The following is a 21981-nucleotide window of genomic DNA, read 5'->3' on the forward strand; positions in this document are numbered from 1 at the left end:
GTCTGAGCATACCCGTCCCACTCGGGGTGACAAAAGCAAAAACAACAGGTGATGGACAGAATGCAGAACAATGTCATACATTCACCCCAGTACAGAGATCTGTGCCTAAATCCATCGTTTTTTTTGCTCACCATGCCTTTCCAGTTTGAACCCAGCCATTTGCAAATCAGTCTTGACCCTGTGCCCCATGGGAACAGTCCAGCCCGAACTGCCAAGCCAGGTCCTCCCTGGACTGGAAACAAGCATCCAAGGACCGGTTTCAGGCTTTCAGCCCTCATCAGCCTGGATAGCTTGATTCCAGTGGCATGGAGAGCACGGGACTCACGTCTGAGCATACCCGTCCCACTCGGGGTGACAAAAGCAAAAACAACAGGTGATGGACAGAATGCAGAACAATGTCATACATTCACCCCAGTACAGAGATCTGTGCCTAAATCCATCGTTTTTTTTGCTCACCATGCCTTTCCAGTTTGAACCCAGCCATTTGCAAATCAGTCTTGACCCTGTGCCCCATGGGAACAGTCCAGCCCGAACTGCCAAGCCAGGTCCTCCCTGGACTGGAAACAAGCATCCAAGGTTTGGTAATGCACTCAGCATCTTTTCAAACCCCTGTGACTTGTGTGCTTGTCTATCGCCCTCCCGGTCCTGCCCCTCACTTTTTAGTTGAGTTTGAAGAGCTACTAGCCACATTGATAGTCAATAACTCCTCTGTTTTAGTCCTCGGTGACTTCAATTTTTGGCCCTCTGCCCCTGCAGAAGACACAGCGTCTAGGAATTTCACTGACTCCCTTCTCAGTCTTAACTTCACTCCTCATGTATCCACCCCCACACACTGTAAGGGCCACACCCTTGATCAAACATGGTCTCTGAATACTTCAGTTTCCCCCCCATTATTGCTCCTTGTTTATGGTCCGATCATTTTCTAATATCGTTCACTTTAAACCTGCTTCAACTCAAACGTCCAGCCCTCCCCAGGAACATCTGGGCCCGCAATTGGAACAAGGCAGATATCCCTGCCTTCTGTTCCACCCTTCACAATTCCGCCCCGTCCCTGGAGAAACTTTCCCCAGCATCGCAGGTTGTCACTATCAACGAATGGCTATCCAGGTCCTGTAATCTGGTTGCTCCCCTGAAACGCGTTGCTGTGAAACGCGCCCACAGTGTAAATAAATGGTTCTCTGACGAACTTAAGGCTAAGAAGCTTGCTGCTCGCCAGGCTGAACGTGCATGGAGGCGCTCGTACTGTCCCATACTAAAAACCCAGTATTCACTATTGCTCAACGCATACAAAAGGGCAATTCTTTCAGCCAAGACTGACTATTTCTCCGACAAAATCCTCTCAGCAGGAAACCAGTCCAGAGTAATTTTTTCCACCGTACTGGAGCTGGCTATGTCTGACAGAACCACTCTAAAACCAGTGCCCTCTCAAGTTCTCTGTGACTCCCTGAATAACTTTTTTGTGGAGAAAATCAGAGTCATTAAAGCCAACATTCCCCTACCTCCCCCATTCCCTCCGGCCCCCGATCCCCCTCCCAATAGGTTTCACCTTGATCGTATCCCTCTGTTGACTGGAGAGACGCTGTCCTCCCTGGCGGCGAAAGTTAAATCTGGCTCCCCCTCAGATATATGCCCAGCGCCCATCCTGAGAGAAATCTTTCAGGCCTGCCCCGCTCCTCCTCTGACATTCTTGAATGACTCGTTGGAGATTGGTGTAGTTCCAGAGCTCCACAAATCAGCAATAATTATCCCTCTCCTAAAAAAACCCGGTGCTGACCCCGCTTCCCTAACAAATTACCGCCCCATTTCCCTTCTCCCTTACCTGGGAAAAATCTTGGAGTGCCACGTCGCCGCTGCCCTCAGTTCATTTATGGAGGACAGCGGCTACCTGGCCCCCCGCCAGGCCGGATTCCGCCCCCGCCACTCCACTGAGAAGGTTGTGATTTCGGTCCTGGAAAGTCTAAGGGAAGGAATGGATGTGGGCCAACCTCAGGCTTTGGTCCTCCTTGATTTGTCTGCTGCTTTTGACACGGTTGACCATTCCATCCTTCTCACCCGTGTCAGGGCGGCGGGCATTAGGGGGGCCCCCCTGGCGTGGCTCACCTCCTTCCTGGGGGACCGCACCCAGGCCGTCCGTCTAGATGGGTTTTCCTCTTCTCCACTTAAGGTGCACTGTGGTGTTCCCCAGGGTTCTTCCCTGTCCCCTCTTTTATTCAACCTTTATATCCTCCCGCTTATCTCTGCTCTCCAACAGCTGGAGGTCACCGTCTTCAACTATGCGGATGACCTTCAATTGATCTTTAACCTTTCGCACTCCTCTGAATCCATCTCCAATTTCCAATCAATTATGATTTTCATCAGGGACTGGATGAACTTTAACCACCTCAAACTCAACCCAGATAAAACTGAGCTGGTTTTGACGGGTGGGGCATCCAGTCCCTGGTCCCCTTTGTTTTGGCCCCCTGCACTTGGTTCCCCCCCTTCACCTTCTTTTTCTGTTAAGACACTTGGGATCACGCTAAATCAAAATTTAACTTTGCACTCCCAAATTAGTATGGTGGTGTCCTCATGCTTCTACACCCTCCGCACCATCAGGAAGATCTATAGATATTTCTCTGTGTCTGCTCTCAAACTCATTATGATGGCTATGGTCCTGTCCCGGCTGGATTACGGTAATGTCCCAGCTTATGCCCTCCGTCGCCTTCAGCTGGTACAGAACCAAGCGGCACGCCTTATATTCGGCCTCCCCAAGTTCCATCATGCCACAGCTGCACTTAAAAACTTGCACTGGCTCCCCATCAGGGAGAGGGCCCTTTTTAAACTGGGTTGTACTGCGTTCCAGGCCCGAGCTGGTACCGCCCCAGCCTTCATAAATTCGGCAATTTCCAGTTACACACCTGCCAGAGAGCTTCGTTCCTCCTCTCAATCTCTCCTCTCTGTCCCACGTTTCAGGAAGACGAGGATGGGGGGGCGAAGTTTGCGGTTCTTGGCCCCATTTTTTGGAACTCTCTTCCCCCCAACGTCCGCTCCATTCCACTCTATCATGATTTCCGCAAAACCTTAAAAACTCATCTTTTCCTGCAAGCCTTCCCCGCCTAGTCCCCTCTTGCTGCTATCTGGTGTTCAACAGTCCTAGCGCCATGAAACCGCATGGTAAAAGTGCGCTTTATAAGTGTTTTTAAATTCAAATTCAAGGACCGGTTTCGGGCTTTCAGCCCTCATCAGCCTGGATAGCTTGATTCCAGTGGCATGGAGAGCACGGGACTCACGTCTGAGCATACCCGTCCCACTCGGGGTGACAAAAGCAAAAACAACAGGTGATGGACAGAATGCAGAACAATGTCATACATTCACCCCAGTACAGAGATCTGGGCCTAAATCCATCGTTTTTTTTGCTCACCATACCTTTCCAGTTTGAACCCAGCCATATGCAAAGCAGTCTTCACCGTCTGCCCCATGGGAACAGTCCAGCCCGAACTGCCAAGCCAGGTCCTCCCTGGACTGGAAACAAGCATCCAAAGACCGGTTTCGGGCTTTCAGCCCTCATCAGCCTGGATAGCTTGATTCTAGTGGCATGGAGAGCACGGGACTCACGTCTGAGCATACCCGTCCCACTCGGGGTGACAAAAGCAAAAACAACAGGTGATGGACAGAATGCAGAACAATGTCATACATTCACCCCAGTACAGAGATCTGTGCCTAAATCCATCGTTTTTTTTGCTCACCATGCCTTTCCAGTTTGAACCCAGCCATTTGCAAATCAGTCTTGACCCTGTGCCCCATGGGAACAGTCCAGCCCGAACTGCCAAGCCAGGTCCTCCCTGGACTGGAAACAAGCATCCAAGGACCGGTTTCAGGCTTTCAGCCCTCATCAGCCTGGATAGCTTGATTCCAGTGGCATGGAGAACACGGGACTCACGTCTGAGCATACCCGTCCCACTCGGGGTGACAAAAGCAAAAACAACAGGTGATGGACAGAATGCAGAACAATGTCATACATTCACCCCAGTACAGAGATCTGGGCCTAAATCCATCGTTTTTTTGCTCACCATGCCTTTCCAGAGTGTTTGATTGGTTCAGATGCTCCGTCCATCACCACCCCCTTTTGTACCGCTTTGGCCGCCATAAGTGTGGCAGGGTATGCTCAGACGTGAGTCCCTTGCTCACTTTGCCACTGGATTCAAGCAAGCCGGGTTGAAGATGGCTGGAATGCCAGAAACCGGTCCTCAGAAGCTTGTTTCCGGTCCAGGGAAGGCATGGCTTGGCAGTTCAGGCTGGACTGTTCCCATGAGGCACAGGGTCAGACTGATTTGCATATAGCCATGTCAGAAATGGGGTGGCAGAGTGAGCTAAAGAACGGTGATGGATCAAACCCAGATCTTTTGACTGGGTGTGAGTGTTTGATTGGTTCAGATGCTCCGTCCATCACCACCCCCTTTTGTACCGCTTCTCACGGAAGGGAACCCTCCAACCTGGAGCACTTACAACATAGGTGAGGTTTCCGCACCTGGTTGTCATCAGCTCAACTGAACGCTTTATCAGGAAAAGATAAAATGGCAGGCCTCAACAAATGTTTCCTCACCTTGAACATAGAGCCTGTAGTCCCACCTCTCACACCTACTATCCACCAAATGCCAGTGTTCAGAAAGCCCAATCAACAGCTCCTTGTTAAGCAAAAGCCTTCTTTAATATTTACAGGAGCCCTGTTTCCATGTCCTCCTCTCAGTCCTCACTACAGGAATGCCAGCAATAGACTTCCACTGTCTAGAGAGCACCATTCTCACCCCTGTTGTGTGTACAGCCAGGCCAGGGGGATCCAAAATGGATTCCACTGACCTCCACTACTCTGGCTCAGTCATAAATACAATGCAAATATCACACAGGCTACACAGATCATATCATATGTACGTACTTAAGATGTTAGCACGAAGGACTGGGTAAGCGCCTATAATGTGACCCTAAGTAATTACCAGTGGCTGAGATTAATTCAATCATTCCATTTATCTGTTTTGTTTGTATACTACACTATTTATCAGTCTTGTCAACAATTCCTCATAAACGTAACCCTCCCAAAGATGATTATGACCTCAAGTTTTATTTACACAATCTAGTGAATAAAATAATACTTTGCACTATATTACATATTACTTAATTCTCATGTTAGCTGTCCCTCCAATCTCACAGGCAATAGTCTCAAATTCTCCATCCCACCTTTTTGGACCAGGCGGCTGCTTCACTTTGTAAAGTAACCCCACCATCCTGTAGCTGAACATATTGGAGCTGAACATATTGGAGAAACTCAATTGTAGAAACGGGTTTTTATACCAAAGCTTAATTTTACACAGATTCACAATCAAACCAACCTAATTCCCTTCTCAGTCACTGGGAATTAGAGTCCGGAAGGAGATAAATGTTCAAATGTGCCCATTTATTCTGTTGTACAAATGCAGAAAAGTTGGGATGGAGAAAGGTACCATGGATGGCTTTATGCAGCATCCTCTCGGCCTCAAACTCACCTTAGCAAGCTGTAATTTTCTGATCCCTACCGTATAAATCACAGCGATCATGCATTGTGACAAAGATGGCACCCCAGAGCATTGCTCTGTGGAGAGAGGCGCACACCATTTGCATCCTCCTTTTGATCCTGGAACAACACGTACTGCCCACCATTTCTCAACATCTAGAAAACAATTTCCTATTAGAGCCCAACCAGGCCGGTTTCAGGGCCCACCATAGCACGGAATTGGTCATGCTTTCCGTGCTGGACGACCTGAGACTCAGAGCAGATAGGAAAAACCCGTGTGCCCTGGTGCTGTTAGACCTCTCCGCGGCATTCGATACGGTCAAGCATGACCTATTGTTGTCGCGGATGTGGGATCTCGGTATTCAGGGCACCGCCCATGCCTGGCTGACATCCTTCCTTGAGGCACGGGTCCAGAGAGTGCAATTGGCTAACCTGGTATCGGAGGCAGCAGGTATCACATGTGGAGTCCCTCAGGGTTCAGCATTATCACCCTTACTGTTTAATGCCTACCTGCAACCCCTCATTTCAACATTAAATCAGATGGACTGCAGTATATACAACTACGCCGGCGATACGCAGATCATCATCCAAATTGACAATTGTCCAATGGCATATCAGAGAATGCAAAATATCTTAAAATTCACTGTGAACTGGATGACGACCAACTCATTAAAAATAAACCCCAATAAAACTGAGGTGTTGGCGATCACAACGGCATCTAGCCCTTGGAACGATCTCCTCTGGCCTACCGAACTAGGGCCATCCCCAATGCCAGCAGAAGCAGTGAAAAGTTTGGGCTCGATCATCGATGCCAACCTCACTATGTCAGCCCAGATCTCAGCTGTAGTGGGTACATGTGTGGGCCTAATGAGACAACTGCGCAAATTATCCCCTATCTTGACGGTAGACACGCTCAGGAGAGCAGTATCAGCACTGATCCTGGCACGTCTAGACTACGGCAACGTTTTGTATGTCGATATCCCTCAAAAATTGCTGAGCAGATTTTCTACAAACCTAGAAGGACTCAGGCTACCCCCCTCCTCCATAAACTCCACTGGCTGCCGGTGAAACAGCGAGCCAAAGCCCTGTATGGACACGCTCCAAAATATATCAAGGAACGTTTAGTCCCGTACGCTCCCAGCAGGAATTTACGATCAGCAGATGCACCTCTGCTGGTCTGCCCGCGTTTTAAACTATCCTCTGTAGGAGGGTGCACTTTCTCTCATACAATTCCCAGTGCATGGAATAAATTGCCAGAGAGCCTGCGCAAAGAAACAAATCTTCTACCATTCAGAAAAAAGCTAAAAACTGTGCTGTTTCAGGAGGCTTGGGGTAATGTTTAATTCTCTCCCCATTTAGCATTGTGCTCACTCTCTGCTAAGCGCTTAGAGACCCCTGGGTGATAAGGCGCTATACAAATTTAATATACAATACAATACAATACAATGTGTGTCTACTGTCAGCTCACTGTGCTTTAGAGGACTGAAAATGGTTACGGCAGAAAGATTTTAGTAGCAGGAAGGGCTGTTTTACCTGGTGGCTCCTATTAAAGTCGCCTACAGGCAGTCATTATTTTTTAAACTGATCTGCCAGTCCCGTGCAGCCAGTTCGGGCACTTTATATGCATATTGCATATATGTACCCATTAGTGTGTAGCAGATGGAAGTATGAAGCATATGTAGCCGTAGGTGCAGTGGGGTACGTTTTGTCTTTGCTACATTCTAGTGGTACCCACAATAACGGGTTGAAGGGAGAGCTCAGAAAGCAGAAATAATTTGCAGGGTTCCTTACACTCCACAATTGTCCAAGTATCCTTTGTAGTCCACACAACTGAAAAGGAGAATAGAGGGCCCCTTTAAGGCTAGGGTGTTTCCCATGCCCTTTCCTGGGCTATTGTTCTCTAGAAGAACAACCCTCCACAGTTGAACAGTGAGGTGAGTGTGGGAGCCTGCCAGCCTTTGGCCCACATCTGTTGCTACCTAGAAATTATTGTGTTCTCCAGAGTTGGGGCAGATACTTCAAAAATGCCTTAACATGTTCTGGAGAGAAACCTTTGAAAGTCCTATAAGCCTGCCAGAGAGGACTGCCTTGAAGGTGGGAGCTGAATAACTGCACAGAAGAGGCATTCATGGCGACCTTGCACAAGGAAGATGCTGCGAGAAGAGAGGGGCCTAAGGATGAACTTAAACTGCTGCTTCAACTCATGAAGACCTGCACCACTCATACCAACGGGTGACATCTGTGAGCCCCAAGTGTTCCCGCAGTACATGTATTGCTTTGAAAGCACCTATGTCTTTGAGCCTTCCTGAAGATTACTCTAATTGCCAATAGTGAACCCACGTTTGTGCAGAAGTGTCTAGAATGCGTGGCACTGTAGAACTCCTGAATGCACCCTATGGTCATCACAAACTGACCTGTCTTCAAAAGCCGGCGTTCGACGAAAACAACAACTTAATCCATGAAGATTGAGCTCCAAGCATTATTTTGGGAAGAAACTGTGAAGCCAAAGACTGATGGATCAAGAGCAACTGATCTAGAGCACCATCGGTCAATTACTGGTGTTGAAGCAGGCGATGATTACTTGACTGGCCCTGCGCTGTAACTGCACGCCACACGATGAGCTAATGATACAGTTTGGCAGGACATGCACGGTGCACACAACATGGATGGGCTAGCCCACCGACCACCAAGGGTAGTGTGTACCAGACCTACACCGCATCAGAGACCAAAGGTTATATGCAACTCGGGGCTTAGAGCCGAAAGAGGCACATTTTCATTACTCCTCTCAGCAATCCCACGCGAAAGAGGGGCAGTCTTTTAAGAAGTGGACCATTTACCATGGGAACCCCTCAATAGGGCCTGCCATGAGCTGAACAGAACAATCCCCACGAGAGGTTTTTCTGAGAGGGAAGAGCAGCGGCTGTGCCCCCCAAGTGCACTAATATAACGAATGCAGTGTGTCTTTCGGATTTTTTTGTACAGTATTGTGTGTGTGTGTGGAAGTAAAGTACTTTTCTTTTGTAGTAAAAGCACTGGATGAATCTTGATTTAATTATTGCTATTAGATGGTGTAGCGACTTGAGTCACCACCTCCCTAAGTCAGCCATGGACTGCTCAATACTTGCCACAATGATGGTCAGATGCTATAGGATTGTACTTGATGCTTACTTTTGGGTTTGGCAGTAAGGCTGAGTCCCAGGTCACCAGTGGCAAAAGGCTCTCATTTTAACAATCAGAGCCCAGTGACCCCCTGGAACTCCTGAAAAAGTTCCTACTAAAGCCCTGGAGAGGCCATGGTAAAAGACCAGACGATGCAGCGTTAGTAACCACTGTGGTTTTGTCTGCATTTTCCAATTCTTGCCTCTATTCTAATCGTCGTGGGGTCCTTTTAGACTAAGCATTATTTCAAGAGAATGATACACAGCCATAGGGGGGACGATTCAGGCCATGAATGTATTCTTACACTTAAGTCTTTCCTTTGTGTATTTTCCTTAGCTTTGTATTGTTCTAGTCTTAAAAGGTATTAACCCCTGTCCAATCACTACCACGAAAGAAAGCCCCTTCTGAGATGGCTGCATATGCCAAGTCATAGAGCTCAGGATCTCAAATCTGGCCTGAGAAAACAATTGCTTGCAATGGGTGTGTGTGTCTATTCCTCAGTGTATTCAGGAAGGTTTTGTAGAACATGAATGGCCAATGTGGGAGCCCTCCTATTACCTTTCAGCTTCTGATGTAAAGGTGTTTTGTTGTATTTTAGAGGGCCTGGCAGTTGGTGTTGGCTTCGGAGCTGTAGGAAAAAGTGCATCAGCAACATTTGAAAGTGCAAGGTAAGTGCCATGGGCTTTGGGCTCCATATTCATTACTGAAAAATATTGTTTTTACACTACACTTCTTGCAACGTATGCCTTCCTATGATAGAAGTACTGTTCCACATTCCAAGGTTAAATTGAAATTGCATTTATATAGCTCTTACTGACCCTGATGAGGCGTCACAGCACTTTTCGGCGAGTAGCACTGCACTCCGGAACCCAAAAAGTATTAGTGATGTGTTAGTATAGGGGGATATCAAATTAATTTGAGAGGTGGACATTGAGTCTGTTAGTGGGATTGAAAATAATAGTGGAGGGATAGAAGAGGGAAGGGTCTAGAAAGTGTTTTTTAGAGATCATAGCAGTAGGAGGAGGTTTGAGATGAGTAAAGGGGGAGGGGAGGAGTAGAGTCAGAGGGAAGGGCTTAGAAAGGCGTGTGTAGGAGATCTGAATAGTAAAAGAGGCTTGAGGTTATTCAAGGATTGTAGAGGAGGGAAGAGTCTAGAAAGGGTTATTTTGCGATCATTGTAGTAGAATGGTGTTTGGGATGAGTCCGAGAGTGGAGGTAGAGGATATATTGAGAGAGGCATAGGATGAGATATAGGGTAGTGCATTGGATCTGCTGAATTAGAAGTAAAATAATAAATATAAAGATACATAAGTACATGGAAGGTATATATGTATAAGAAAGGTAATACATGTAGATTTAAGTTGTATTCAAGAACTTAGACATTAAAGTGTTGCTGTACTTTAAGCTAATTTGTTTATTTTAATAATTTCTGATAAGTTCATTTTGTAATTCGATAGTGAAGCAATTGTAGATAGTTATGATAAAAATGTACTTATTCATGCAGTGACCTATATACATTTTAGAATAATATAACTATGAGTAATATGCACACTTGTTAAGCAGAACTAACAAATGTATTTATAAAACCATAATTATACATATTTATACAAAGGAATACACATATGTAAGTACGCATATATAGTCCAAATAAATGCTTACATACACAGGGATATGCTGTATATTTTTGTTTGAGTATGGTGGTTATGTGGGGCCGAGCCAACTCTTGAGTAGTCCTCTGAAGAAAAAGTAGTTATCCGTGGAACTTCTGTTTGGAGGTAAAGAGTTCCATAGCTTGACTGCTTGAACAGAGAAGGATGGGCCACCTGTGGTTTTTATTTTGTATGCCTGTGGCATTCACTCATCACACACACACTGATGCCTATTACCACCTAACTGACAAACTTCGATGAACATCTTTGAATCGGAGACTGTATTGTGATCGCGAGTTCTAAGAATAGGAAAGGGCCTTTTCCTGCCCTTATGAGTATATTTGTGCAACAAGGCTCTTTGTAGATCTCACAGTGCAGATGTATTTCTGTGTGTGTGGTAACAATATGTTAGGCCGACACCTGCACTGTTAAGTCAGACCTACAAAGGCCCTTGTTGCTCAAATATACTCACAGCGGCTGCACCTAGAGGAGTATTTTTTATCTCTCTTCTCATGCTATTGGGCCTTCATGCATCTCTGCTCCTCCTGTACAGTGTTAGCTTTTCAATGCACCAGAGGTTATTTTACATCTCAAAGTACACTGAATCATCACACACTATCTCATAAATACATAGCTGCCAAGGTTTCAGATTGCTGTGTGACATTTTCATAATTTCAGTGTAATTATGAGTGACATTTCAAAGATTACGAGTGACACTTTCTCGTAACCAAAAATAAAGGAATGAAGACGAGGGAAACATATAAATATCAGAAATTACATCCAAATGAGCAACAAGAAACTCTAAGAAGATTTTAAAACGACTGCAAAACACCAGTAATGGAAGGGCACTTATCTAACTGACATGGCACACAGACTCCGGTCATGTGAAGGGTTATTTTGTTTTTTCCATTCTGCACTATAATCCGCTTAAAGTAATGCCTTTAAAAAGGATAGTGTGGGTTTCTGGTGAAATATACACTTGTGGTTAAGAGCTGCCTGAACTCACAACAGCCATAAAGCCTGTCAGTTTCTGGTCATGTTACACATTATCTCTGGGTAAGATGAGGGATAAGTGTGTGTTACAACTGGTCCACTTCTCCAGCTCAGAATTGATACATTTGTCCATACTTGCACTTGATAAAGCACCACAAAGGCTCTACCAGGCTGTGCTTACATAGTGCTTGTAAAAAAAGTAAAAACGTATCCCCTTCTCCACTCAGATTGTTTGACTGAATGGTTTCTCCTTGGAGAGGCCAGTTGGACCACTTCGTGCCTCTGTGTTTTTAGGTCGAGGACCTAAAGGCTGCGCTTGCGCAGTCTTTGGTCAGAGATTTAATGTTTTTTAGACGGGGCTTCAACCCGCCTCTCTCCTCCATCTCTCCTCCATCTCTCCTCCATTGGCTGGCTTCCTAAACGGAGGCCAGCCATTGGAGGAGAGGGGCATCACTCCAATTAAGCCCCGTCTCTTTCGGATTCGGGGGCGTGTTTTTGGCGTTCTTTCCACCTGTGACGTCATCCGTCACTCAGGACGCCAAAAACACGCACCCGAATCCCAAATTTTCGGACCTTTACGGCCGCCATTTTTTTTGTTTTGTTGTGGTCTTCGGGTGCACTGTCGCCCGCACCGACCTGCCTCCCCCGGCTGAGCTCGTGATACAGATGCACGTGGTCCAGCTTCAGTGCATCGTTTGAAGGGGACACCTCACAAAACCACTCCTGCAACAACCTCCTGCTTGCATTGTGCATGTAAAAGGGCAGCTCGGGAGAGGTGTGAATAGAGCCGCGGATTGCGATCCGGTCACCTAGCCATCGTTCCCGAGGTGTCCACGGGCCCCCGGTGGAGCAGAGACACAGAGGGCTGGGGGGGAGGGGCCTGCAGCACACGCGGGGACACACCAAAAGGAGGAACCCGGCAGATGAAAGGGGTAGCAGCAGCAGAATGCCAGATGTGGTCTTTCCAGTGAGGCTGGGTGCGGGATCTGCCCTCTCTCTGTCAGCCTGAGGGGAGGGAGTGCCGCCGTTTGTTGTCACCGGGTTCAGGAGCATGTGGACGGAGAGATGGAGCCCACGCCGCCGACCCTGCGGCATGGTAGGTACCCCCAGCGCCGCGATGCCCGCAGCCCGCTCTAGGGCTGCCCTGGGTGCTGGTCGTGCCCTGGTGAGCGGCTGCAGTGCAGATCGGTGTGCAGTGCACATACACTGGAATCCGGCAGACAAAGCCCCCTCGCTGCACGGACGTAGGCGGGCTTTAAGGGGCGCAGTGCCGTGACCCTTCCATTGCAATCTGATTTATTGTCTGGTTGAGGGGCGTGAGTGGCACTGGCCGGCTTGTGGCATCTCGTGTCAGGTTAACCTGCTGTGTTTGGGTGTTTAATTCCTGGAACTGCTCTTGCATCTCTCAGCGTTTTTCGTGGATGTTGGTGTGTTCATACCTGCCAAGTAGCCTTGGGTGATACCTTGAGCCAATCTGGGGTTTGTAGGCAGCAGCTCTTTGCATACCAGGGTTTTAAAGGTAATGCGTGCAAACTGTAAGCTTGGTGCTGCTGCTCTTGGTTTGAAAGCCAGGACTCGGGGGTGGTGATGCTTAGGTCACAAGGCCAGTTGTTGGACATGCTGGAATTGGCCATGGTGGATGCACAGTAGTTCTGCTGCTTTGTTTTGCAACTGCTGGCCTTCCGTTCGCATGTGGCTTATCACAGCATTACACAATCACATCCTTTATCTGCACACGGAAGCCGACGTCCCTTGCAATATCCCTATAATGTACAATATGGGATCCCCTCACATAGATGGACAGAGAGGTTACTGTGTGTAGAGTTAGATATGTGGTACTTCTGTCCTGCCACATCTACAAGGAGGGCACTCCCAAGAGAACCGGATCCAGTTCAGTTATGGGGCAGAGTTACAATGGGTGCAGCAGGTGCAGTGGCACCAGGGCCCATCGAACCCTGAAAATTGTGTGTTTTATTAACCCAGCATCAGCCAAACAGGCGGGGCACCCTTGCTACCTACTGAAGGGTCCCGTGACAGAAACCACAGATTTTATGAGCCAGCAGTCCACCCTCGCGAATAAATACGAAATAATTTATAGTTCTGAGTGCTGTAGCATGGGGTTGCTGGTGGGGGTCAGAACTCCCCTTGCAGCTGGGAGGAGAGGTCAGTGCGGGGGCTTCTATCAGCCCTACGAGTTGGGGGTCAGGGAAGGAGGTAGCAGCTGGCGCCTCTTTTAGGCTGCTCTCTGGCCTTTCTTATGCAAACCCCAGCACTTACTCTGCGTTTATACGAGCTGAGGAAGCTGGGTCCATCCCACACGTCCTAAACGCAAGGCGTGCGAGCGGACAGAGCGAGGCTTTGCATCGTGGGTTGTACGAGTCTTTGTGGGAAAAGAGTGCCATCTGACCCAGCCACCCCATATCCCAAGTCCGATTTTAGGAGTAACGTAGCTCTCAACTTTCCCAGTTCTGTCCGTGAATAGCTCATAGCTTCCCGTTTTTTTCCCTTTGCATGATGGGATTTGTAGTCTTGTTTAACCTAAACACTTTAGGTTTGGAAGCATCCAATAAACCAGAGTGATTTCCACATGCCAGGAGTAGGACGATCTGGGCATCTGGAATGATTACACACCCATAGCCACCCAGGCAGTCCACCACGGGGGCGGGGGCTCTGTCTGAGCCAGGTGAACCACTCATCAGATGAACCACTGGCCTTGTCCCACACCCGTTTTGTTACGGTCGGTGGAGGATGTGGTGAGGGGCGCTGTGGTGAGGGGTGCCAGGCTCTGGGTGCAAATACAGAACTGTCAGCGGGAAAGCCCGTCGGATGATAGGACTGTCACCATGAGGATGCGTCTCTGGCCTGGAGAATGACGCTGCTTACTGGGGAGATGGACCTGGGCTGCAGCACACGGCTGGCTCCTGTAAACAACATCGGCCACGTGAAGCAATCAGCCCGCTGTAGGATAATGGATTAGTCTTTTGCTTAATACAGTCGCCCAATGGTGCACACCGATGCCCACCGACGAGAGCTTCTGCCAACTGGAGAATAGGGCTCGCCGCTGCAGATCACAGCAGCCAGTTGAACACCATGACTGCTCACCGGAGACTAGATTTCCGCTGCTCAATCCAGGTGTCCACTGGAAAGCACAGCTGTCCAAGAGCCCAGCTACCGGCCAATGAACCCAACTATTCACTTGGCGAAAAGCTTGCCGCGCAATGATCAAAGTTTCAGCTACATCAAAGAGTCGAACATGTGAGTTTCTCTTTAAAAATATATTCCCAGGCAGCAGTGGGGCCGACAGAAAGGACTGCCCGTCCTCTCCTCCGTAGGACTTTTCGGGAGTGACTGAGGTTTCATAGAGCCTGATGTCTTACAGATGTACGGAAAAGCTGCATTCTCAGCTTAAAAATAATTTTTACGGAGTTCAGCGGTTTTGTTCACCACCCTTACGACTCCTTCTCCCTTTCTCAGTTGGACGAAGTAGCTTTCTGGCACTTCAAAAGACACAGCCTGGCATGTACAGGGAGGTGGGAGGGGGGCGCAGGAAGAAATGAAATCTGCAGCCCCCTGGGAGACCTGGTAGCTTATTAAAGGGCTGTAATTACGAGGCAAAGGTTTTGTACTGGGCCTGACGGTTCGCAGGCCCCTTTACCCACTCCACCCACCTACAGCACTACCACTAGACACTCTGATTAAGAAACTATCGGCCAGCATTTGACTGAGCCCAGCTAGCTTTGCTTGAGTGGTCTAATTACACCTTCCCCACCTCTTTGCAGAGGCAATACCCCCAAATACCACAAGATGCGTGCCAATCCCCCTCGCTGTGCTTGCTTCCCTGCCCCCTCGCTGTGCTTGCTTCCCTGCCCCCTCGCTGTGCTTGCTTCCCTGCCCCCTGCTGTGCTTGCTTCCCTGCCCCCTCGCTGTGCTTGCTTCCCTGCCCCCTCGCTGTGCTTGCTCTCCTGTGTGTGTATGTGGCTCTGTGTGTGTGTGGCTCTGGGTGTGGGTGTGTGGCTCTTGGGTGTGTGTGGCTCTGGGTGTGTGTGTGTGTGGCTCTGGGTGTGTGTGTGTGTGTGTGTGGGTGTGTGTGTGGCTCTGTGTGTGTGTGTGTGGCTCTGTGTGTGTGTGTGTGGCTCTGGGTGTGCGTGTGTGGCTCTGGGTGTGTGTGTGGCTCTGGGTGTTTGTGTGTGGCTCTGGGTGTGTGTATGTGGCTCTGGGTGTGTGTTGCGCTCTGGGTGTATGTGTAGGGTGCTCTGTGTGTGTGGGGGGCTCTGTGTGTGGGGGGGCTCTGTGTTTTTGGGGGCTCTGTATGTGTGTGTGGGTGGCTTTGTGTGTGTGGCTCTGTGTGGGTGTAAATGCAATAGGTCCTGCATTTGCGAGCGATTACGCTATTGGCATTGTAAATGACAATGCCATTTATTTAACGATTAAGCTATTGGCAATGTAAATGACAATGCCATTTATTTATGATTTAAAAAAAAAAAGTCATGAGCAATGCCAATAGCTCTACCTTTAATAATGCCAAGACCATTGCATTGTAAATTTATTTTCCTCTCCCAGATGGACAAGAAATAATTGTCATCCATGAGCAGTGCTGAAGTGCGAACTCATTGGAGGGGGAAGGTGTTACTGGGGCAGGACCTGCTCTGGCCGGTTTGAGACGGTTCTCTTGCATCTGGAATGGAGGGGTATTAGAGGAATCCCCCCCCCCCGCCCCGGAGGGCCCCAGGCCATGAGAGGAGAAAGGAAGAGCATGATTTCGAACAACAGCAGTGAGATGCTCCTTTCCACAGACATCAAAAAGTTATCTTCTCCGGTCCAGTCACTCCTCGAAAGCGAGGAGGAAGACTAACCCCCTCAACCCTACATTAAAAAGCAAGACTAAAACAGCTCCGAGTATACAGCCTGGAACTGACCCCTACAAGCTTAGAGTGACAGCCACCCCTTCACGAAAACGAACCCAAGAGAGATCCCTCGCCCCGCAGGGGTGCACCCCTGAAGCCGGACACCCTTGCTACAGAAACTCCGACTCTGTTTCTTTATTTAGGAGTGAGGATGCCGCTGATTGATAGGGGCCTACTGTAGGCCAACCTACCATTCAAGAAGTGTCTGGGTGAGACTGGAAGTGGGAAGGGTATGCGCAAACATATGTGTTGTGATTGTCACGCTCCCCTCCCTGTCACATGTTCCACAGGTAATGCTTTTTGCCTTCTGTCCTTCGCCCACTAGCACCTTCACATTTGTCCCTTCTTCCTGCTGTCACCAGAGCCCCCGGTAGAAGACGCTTGTCTGCCCCTCTCCATTAAAGTTCAGAGAACATTTTGCAAAGTATAGGATTTAAAACGTACGTTTTTTTTGTTAAATTCATTTGCGGTGCATATAATTTTAGCCATAGGACAGGCAGCTGATCACTGACTGAGCGCTAAGCGCCATTTATAAAATAATGCTAGTTTTTGAGTCTCTGAGAGACAGTCCAGAGGCGCACCACTATCTGAGACTGAAACTTACCTTGCGAGGCAAGCCGCAGCAATTCAGTTTTATAGCTGGGCCGCCTAACTCCTTAGAGTTCTCCTGGCCGCAAACACGTAGAGACCACCCACAAACGTGCTGTATTTATGCTCAGCAGCAGGCAGCTGCACAGTGTGTGCTCTGTGCTGCACGATCCCGTGGGGTTGGGTCAGGACTCAGACGTAAATCGCGTGGATGATGGATCATTGATTTGAATTTGCCGCATATTGGTGGTAGTAGTGCCATTGCCGCAACCTGCCTCCCACAAACTTTAATAAAAACTGTAGTCACCCATTTACGCCGCAGGCGGCAGCAGCGGTGCCAAACCTGACTCGGCGTCACGACGTCTCGGTAATTGGCATTGGACATTTCCTCTCCTGACTTCACCTAGTCGGAATTAGATAATGCCGCGCTGTGGCCTTATCGATACATTGTAGCCAGTAAGTATTAGCTCAGCTAGCCAGGAGCCCCCAAGCTTGCTGGGACTCGGGAGCAGTGTGCGTTGCCACAGCCTCTGGCTTTCCAGCTTCAGCATATAAGTGGTAGGCTTGACAGCGCAGGCAGGCTAAAGCCGATTATGCATGGCTTTGCATTTCGGTGTGGTGATGCGGATCACCACACCGAAATGCGTTAGTCTAACGCCTGATGCATGATACTTAACAGGGCTGTAAATACATTGTGTGCAGAAACCAATCGTTTTTTGTCACTTTTTCACTGCAGTAAGTTTTCTATCGTTTATTTGGAATAAAAATGAAAGCAAAACCTATTTTCTTTTCCAATGTTTGTTCCTCCAGCTGTGAATAGTCGTTAACTAAAAGAGGTTGTTATAGTGATAGCATCCTTTAGGGAGGAGGCCCTGTCGTGCAGCTGTAGGTCCCTGATTGAAGAGGGGTGTGTTCTTACAGCTGTGGGTGCTAACGCGGGATTACTGGTTACTAATTATCTTACCAAATCCCATTTCCTGTCGACTGAATCGTTGGTACCTGTCTTGAGTAAAAGGTAATCTCGCAGTAAACAATCAATTTAAGAACTTACACCACTCTAAATGACCACTGACCAAAATTAAGTTTTAAAGATTTAATATAAAGTCAAAGATAACTGAAGATACAAACTTCTCAAAATGAGATTAAGAAGATAAATCGGTATCACTATGAACATGAACTTTTTGAATAATCTGAGTCTGAAAAACAGAATAATAAGTACAAGCTCGAAAACCATCAGGGTTGCTAAAATGGATACAAGTTGCAACCTCAAAGTCATTACAGAAAAGAAAAATTAAGGTTAGTCTGTCCCTACACTACACTAAATGACATCCCTACTTAACAAGATCTTTACCCTCTAGGTGTCAGCCGTGGTGATTTCCTAAGAAGATCACGCACTTCTCTTTGTCTCTTCTCTGATAATGGGTCTCTCCTGATCAGCCTATCTGCCTACCCATCCGCTTCCTTAGGCTCCCAAAATCATCTGCTCTGCCCTCCTCCCGGGTCACTTTCCCTAATACCAAATCACATTTCCAATAGAAACGCCCCTTGGGACGCCCCTCACGTGGTACATCTTTGCGCGGTAAAACTCCATGATGGTACTCTTGAAGACCCTCGTTATAGTTGACCTTGGTTCCCAGGCTCCTTCTTCCGTGCGCTGATACCCCCTGAAATTCCTGGAAACTCCTACAGGCCTGCGCAAGGCGCCACTGAACAAAGTCCCTTTCATTCGAGCTGATTAGGACCCTCGCACCTGCATACAGCTCGTCCTGCAGTGGGCCTCAAATTCCAGACTTCACCATATCTTAGGCCATAAAACACTCTCAGAGCTCCATACTGGACACCTCACGACCTCTCCTCTAACGAGCACATGACGATTTAAACTACATGACATTATCTGTTCTGGCCTACTTGATTTACATGCAGCAGGTTCCTGCACTCTTAAAACGTTAACTTGATTTAAACAGCAAACATTCTTAACTAGCATACGTTTCTAAAATAACACATCTATAAAGCATATACTTTTAACCCTAAGTTCAATAGTACATTTTGAAAGAACCATGTCAACTTTATCTCACATTATTTTAGCAGCACGTCCAGGTTTGCTGTGAATTGCCCTAAGGCCTACACAAAATACTGGAATCCAAAATTATATTTAATTCGGACATGATTCTTTTAACATGAGAGAACCATGAGGTTTTCACATATACTCCAACATTTCTACATTTAATCTCACACCGTTATAATTATGGTTACTCTACTTAACATTCTATACATTTCGCTATTGAATATAAAACACTCGTGTGCAAAACATGTTTAAACTAACTACGTGCTTGTAAATATGGCGTACTTATACATTTTTTCAAACTTGTGCTCTCTCAGTCCCCCCTTTGATGACCTTTAGGGGTCATCATTACCATGACACTAAAATGTAGAACCTTTAAAGTGAAGACAGGGCAGTACCACTTCTTTTCATACTCTCTAATGCTTTCAGACTCTTATATTGAGTGTCCTGCATCGCTGTCAACTCTTCTTCCTGTTTCTTCATAGCTCTCTGTAACCTATTTGCTCTATACCATTGATACAAACGCACCAATCCCCACAAAGTGATTACACAAATCATTACTATGATGATGGGCTTCAATATGTACCAAACGATACCCTTTCCTAAGTTGGCAAACCAACTTCCAACTTTACCCATTCCATGACCTACTTTTTCCCACACATTTACCTTTGCCAGGTCCTCGATTTCGTAGTGTATGGCAGTGATGTTTTGTATATACTTCTCTAGAGGCTTTGAATTGTCTGGAATGTAAGTACAGCATTCCTGTACCTTCAAGGCCCTACAGACTCCTCCCTCTTTTGCTAACAGAACATCTAAAGCAAGTCGGTTCTGAAGAACCATTGCCCTAATCGATTGCATCTCCCCCTCTATCAGCATCAAGGATCTTGCAGTACTGGCAGACAGTCTATCTACGACTGTAGCTAACCTCCTGATCTTAATGTCATTCATTATCAATCCTAAGAAAGGGAATGCAGCACCTATTACATCTCCAACTACTTCTGCTGCACCCAGCCCTCGCTTCCATCTAGTTGATATTTCTTTCTTAGGCGTGTCTAAATTCTCAACATGATATATTTTAGGGAAGACAACAGCCAGATAGCATGATCCGTACCAATTATCTGGTAACTTCACATAGGCATATCTTCCACATACAAAATATACATTTGGTATTGCTTGCATCCCTTTCATGAAGTTCTTAGAGTAGTACTCCAATTGAAAGGCATGTTCACAATTTACTTGTCCTACATAAACGTTTTCATAATAGGAGTAACTCCTGTGAATGCACAGTTTCCCCCGTTTCTCCTTATCCAAAGCAATTGGACCAATACTACCTTTTCGTTGTTGTGCCCTTTCCTCCTTGGTCCAATCTGTTTCCCCTTGTCCTGATGCCTTCAATATCTTCTGCCTCCTGTATCTAGTATCTACCTGAGCTATAAACTTTTTCTCAACTTCTGATATTTGACAAGTCAGATTGTTGATTCGAGCATGTGAAGTATCTAACGTTCTCCATGGAATAAACCATTTGTGTAACCTGTCTTCGCTTTTGTAGTAGTCCCATTTGTTCAAATGCTTGAAATTCGGAACTTCTGGCAATGTCGAGTCGAAATTCGAGAAGTAATACTCAAATCCGTCTCGTCCATAAAACATACTTAACAATAAACTGCACGTTATCCCATATGTCAACGGGAGATGATGGTATTTGATACCCTCCTCCACCGAAATTGGTAATTGCATACAGACATAGCAATCCTTTACCTCCATGGCATCAACATATTCATAAAGCAACTTAGCATAAGCATTTGACTTGTAATTCCCCTGTGACTCATCCATGTGTAACCTTTTTACTTCTGCATCTAACAACGCTTTGTCTTTCTCATTGATGTTTCCCTTCTCCTTAATAATGGTAGTTCTCGGTGTTGACACTCCCTTATCCTCCTTAACTGTGGTTTCATCCCCTTCGTGTCCCGCTAGGAATGAAACAGTTACCACTAAAATTATAAGAGAAACCACTACTCCTAAAAATGTAACAGCTATACATTTTTCCCTGCGGTTCGGGTTGCCAGCCTCCATGTTCTCAAACAGTGTAGTTTTCGACTATCTTCCAGCATTCACTTCCTCTTCTTTTCAAACAAAGTCTTTCTCTCTTGCAATGTCTTTCTTGGAACACTTGGAAGCTTGACAATTTGTTTCCGCAAAACAATTCAAAGTCCAGTAAAAATAGACAACCCTAGCCCTTCTCCATCCGCTAAAAGGAAACCCCTACCATTTTTTCTTCTTCCACTCGGCGCTAGGTTATCTTGCAACAATTCACAATTTCTTTTCAAAAGTCTTATTTTCGTCTGAAGTTATGTATGACTCAAGGAGTGACACTACTTCTTCATAAATGTCCATCCGAAGTATCATTCCCTCAGGTTCTGGACAGTTCGTACCACAACATGGAAAGTCAACTTTTTCTAGGATTATTCTCCTTATTTCGCTCAAGACAAGTGGACGGACGAAATTGAGAGTTAGCGTTTTTTCAATTTCCACTCCTGGTACTATCAGTTCTACATCCACAATTACAAAGGGGTTCGTTCTAATCAAGATCACTTTCTTCACCTTTCCAGATCTGCACCCCCTTGAAGACATTCGCAATATGATATTAGTCCACAACAATAAGTGCTCCTAGCATTTCTACTACTCGCTCAAGCATTTCCAAACGAAGAAGAGTTCCCTCCAATATTGGATATCGTGAACAGCAAACTGGAAACTCAACTGTTTCTAAAATCAACTTTCTTATTCCACTCAGGAGAGCAGGATGAACGATGTTGAGTGTCAGCAACCTTTCGGTCTCCGCTCCTGGCAGTAGAAACTTTATTTGCACGGTGATGATCGGGTCAGTTCTGATCAGTTCCACTTCCCTGATCCTCCCTGTTCTGTGTCTCCCAGACATCTGCAACAAGGTAGGTCCAGTCGGGAGTAGAGTATCTTCTGCTAGGCACTCGCACCCTACTTGATCTTCTAAGACCCTCCTCGGCTTGATCCTGGATATCTTCTTCTGGATCTGAGTCTTCGGATATAGGAGTAAGCGTTTCTTCCTGGGCCGACCTCAAACTTAGCCTTCTT

At 47.0% G+C, this 21981-nt stretch overlaps 1 protein-coding gene across 2 annotated transcripts in view; it reads left to right on the forward strand.

Annotated features, from left to right (window-relative positions):
- SLC39A11 (solute carrier family 39 member 11) overlaps positions 1-21981 on the forward strand; it is a 2376444-nt gene that overhangs the window by 2027321 nt on the left and 327142 nt on the right. For both annotated transcript variants that reach the window (XM_078654275.1, XM_078654276.1), the window contains exon 7: positions 9279-9348. In XM_078654275.1, the coding sequence (XP_078510401.1) occupies positions 9279-9348 (70 nt within the window). The remainder of the gene's footprint in view (positions 1-9278; positions 9349-21981) is intronic.

Source organism: Lissotriton helveticus, chromosome 7 (genome assembly GCF_964261635.1).
Source record: "Lissotriton helveticus chromosome 7, aLisHel1.1, whole genome shotgun sequence".
In the NCBI taxonomy this organism is placed as follows: Eukaryota; Metazoa; Chordata; class Amphibia; order Caudata; family Salamandridae; genus Lissotriton; species Lissotriton helveticus.